This window comes from Acanthisitta chloris, unplaced genomic scaffold (genome assembly GCF_000695815.1).
Source record: "Acanthisitta chloris isolate BGI_N310 unplaced genomic scaffold, ASM69581v1 scaffold25946, whole genome shotgun sequence".
NCBI lineage: Eukaryota > Metazoa > Chordata > Aves > Passeriformes > Acanthisittidae > Acanthisitta > Acanthisitta chloris.
Genome location: NW_008679071.1, coordinates 3061 through 3988, shown reverse-complemented (window position 1 = coordinate 3988; position 928 = coordinate 3061). Strand labels below are relative to the sequence as shown.

At 59.7% G+C, this 928-nt stretch overlaps 1 protein-coding gene across 1 annotated transcript; it reads right to left on the bottom strand.

Annotated features, from left to right (window-relative positions):
- Nucleotides 1-301: 301 nt before the first annotated feature.
- Nucleotides 302-707, bottom strand: S100A16 (S100 calcium binding protein A16). The gene is made up of 2 exons (XM_009077167.1): nt 552-707; nt 302-466 (listed from the first exon to the last, which is right to left on the bottom strand). Exons 1-2 carry the CDS (start codon nt 705-707, stop codon nt 302-304), a joined length of 321 nt encoding a protein of 106 aa, XP_009075415.1.
- Nucleotides 708-928: the final 221 nt, after the last annotated feature.

Below are 928 nucleotides of genomic sequence, written 5' to 3'. Positions count from 1 at the left end.
CAGGATGACACCCTGGCACTGCTCAGGATCACATCCTGACACTGCTCAGGGTGACACTCTGACACAGCCCAGGATCACACCCTAGCACTGCTCGGGGTGACACCCTGGCACAGCTCAGGATCGTACCCTGGCACTGCTCAGGATCACATCCTGACACTGCTGAGGATCACACCCTGGCACTGCTCGGTGACAAAGCCCTGTGAAACCAGAGTGCCCCGGGGCTAGCTGAGGCTCGGGGAGAGGCTCAAAGCAGGGGACGAGGAGGAGCAGGGGCTGAGCCCGGGACGGTCGTGTGCAGCAGCTACTTGGTGAGCTTGATGCTCTGCTCCTGCTGGCGGATGATTGTGGCGATGGGGCTGGCGATGCCTCCTATCAAGGTCCAGTACTCCTCGAAGCTGATGCGCCCGTCCTTGTTCTCATCCAGGTCACAGATCAGCTTGTCTGCAGCTCTGCGGTTCCCGGTGTCCTGCAGGAGAGAGCAGAGCTGCTCACACCGGGGCACATTGTGGGGGAATGAGGGGGAGGTTTCCCCCAGCCCCACGTGCCCTCACCGTCAGCATGTGGTTGAGCTCACGGCTCAGCATCTTGCGGAAATCCTTCTTGCTGATGCGCCGTGGGTTCTTGCAGCAGCAACAGCGGCTTGAGTACTTGTCAAAGTTGTTCACCAGCACCTGCACGGCCCATTCCAGCTCTGTGCACTCTGCCATCGCTGCCTCTGCTCACCTGCAGGGATGGGGAGCAGGGATAAGGCTGTGGGACCTTCCAAGGATGCCAAAAATCATGGTACCATGAAGGTCTCCACTGCCACCAGCCCTGGGGTCAGGGCTGTGGGACCTTCCAAGGATGCCTAAACTTGTGGGACCCTCCAAGGATACCAAAAATCATGGTACCACAAAGGTCTTCACTGCCACCAGCCCTGGGGTCAGGG

Coding starts and splice junctions, on each gene's coding strand:
- S100A16 (XM_009077167.1), bottom strand. CDS start 707: ATGGCAGAGTGCACAGAGCTGGAATGGGCCGTGCAGGTGCTGGTGAAC. Junction 467..551: donor AGCTCAACCACATGCTGACG/GTGAGGGCACGT, acceptor TCTCTCCTGCAG/GACACCGGGAACCGCAGAGC.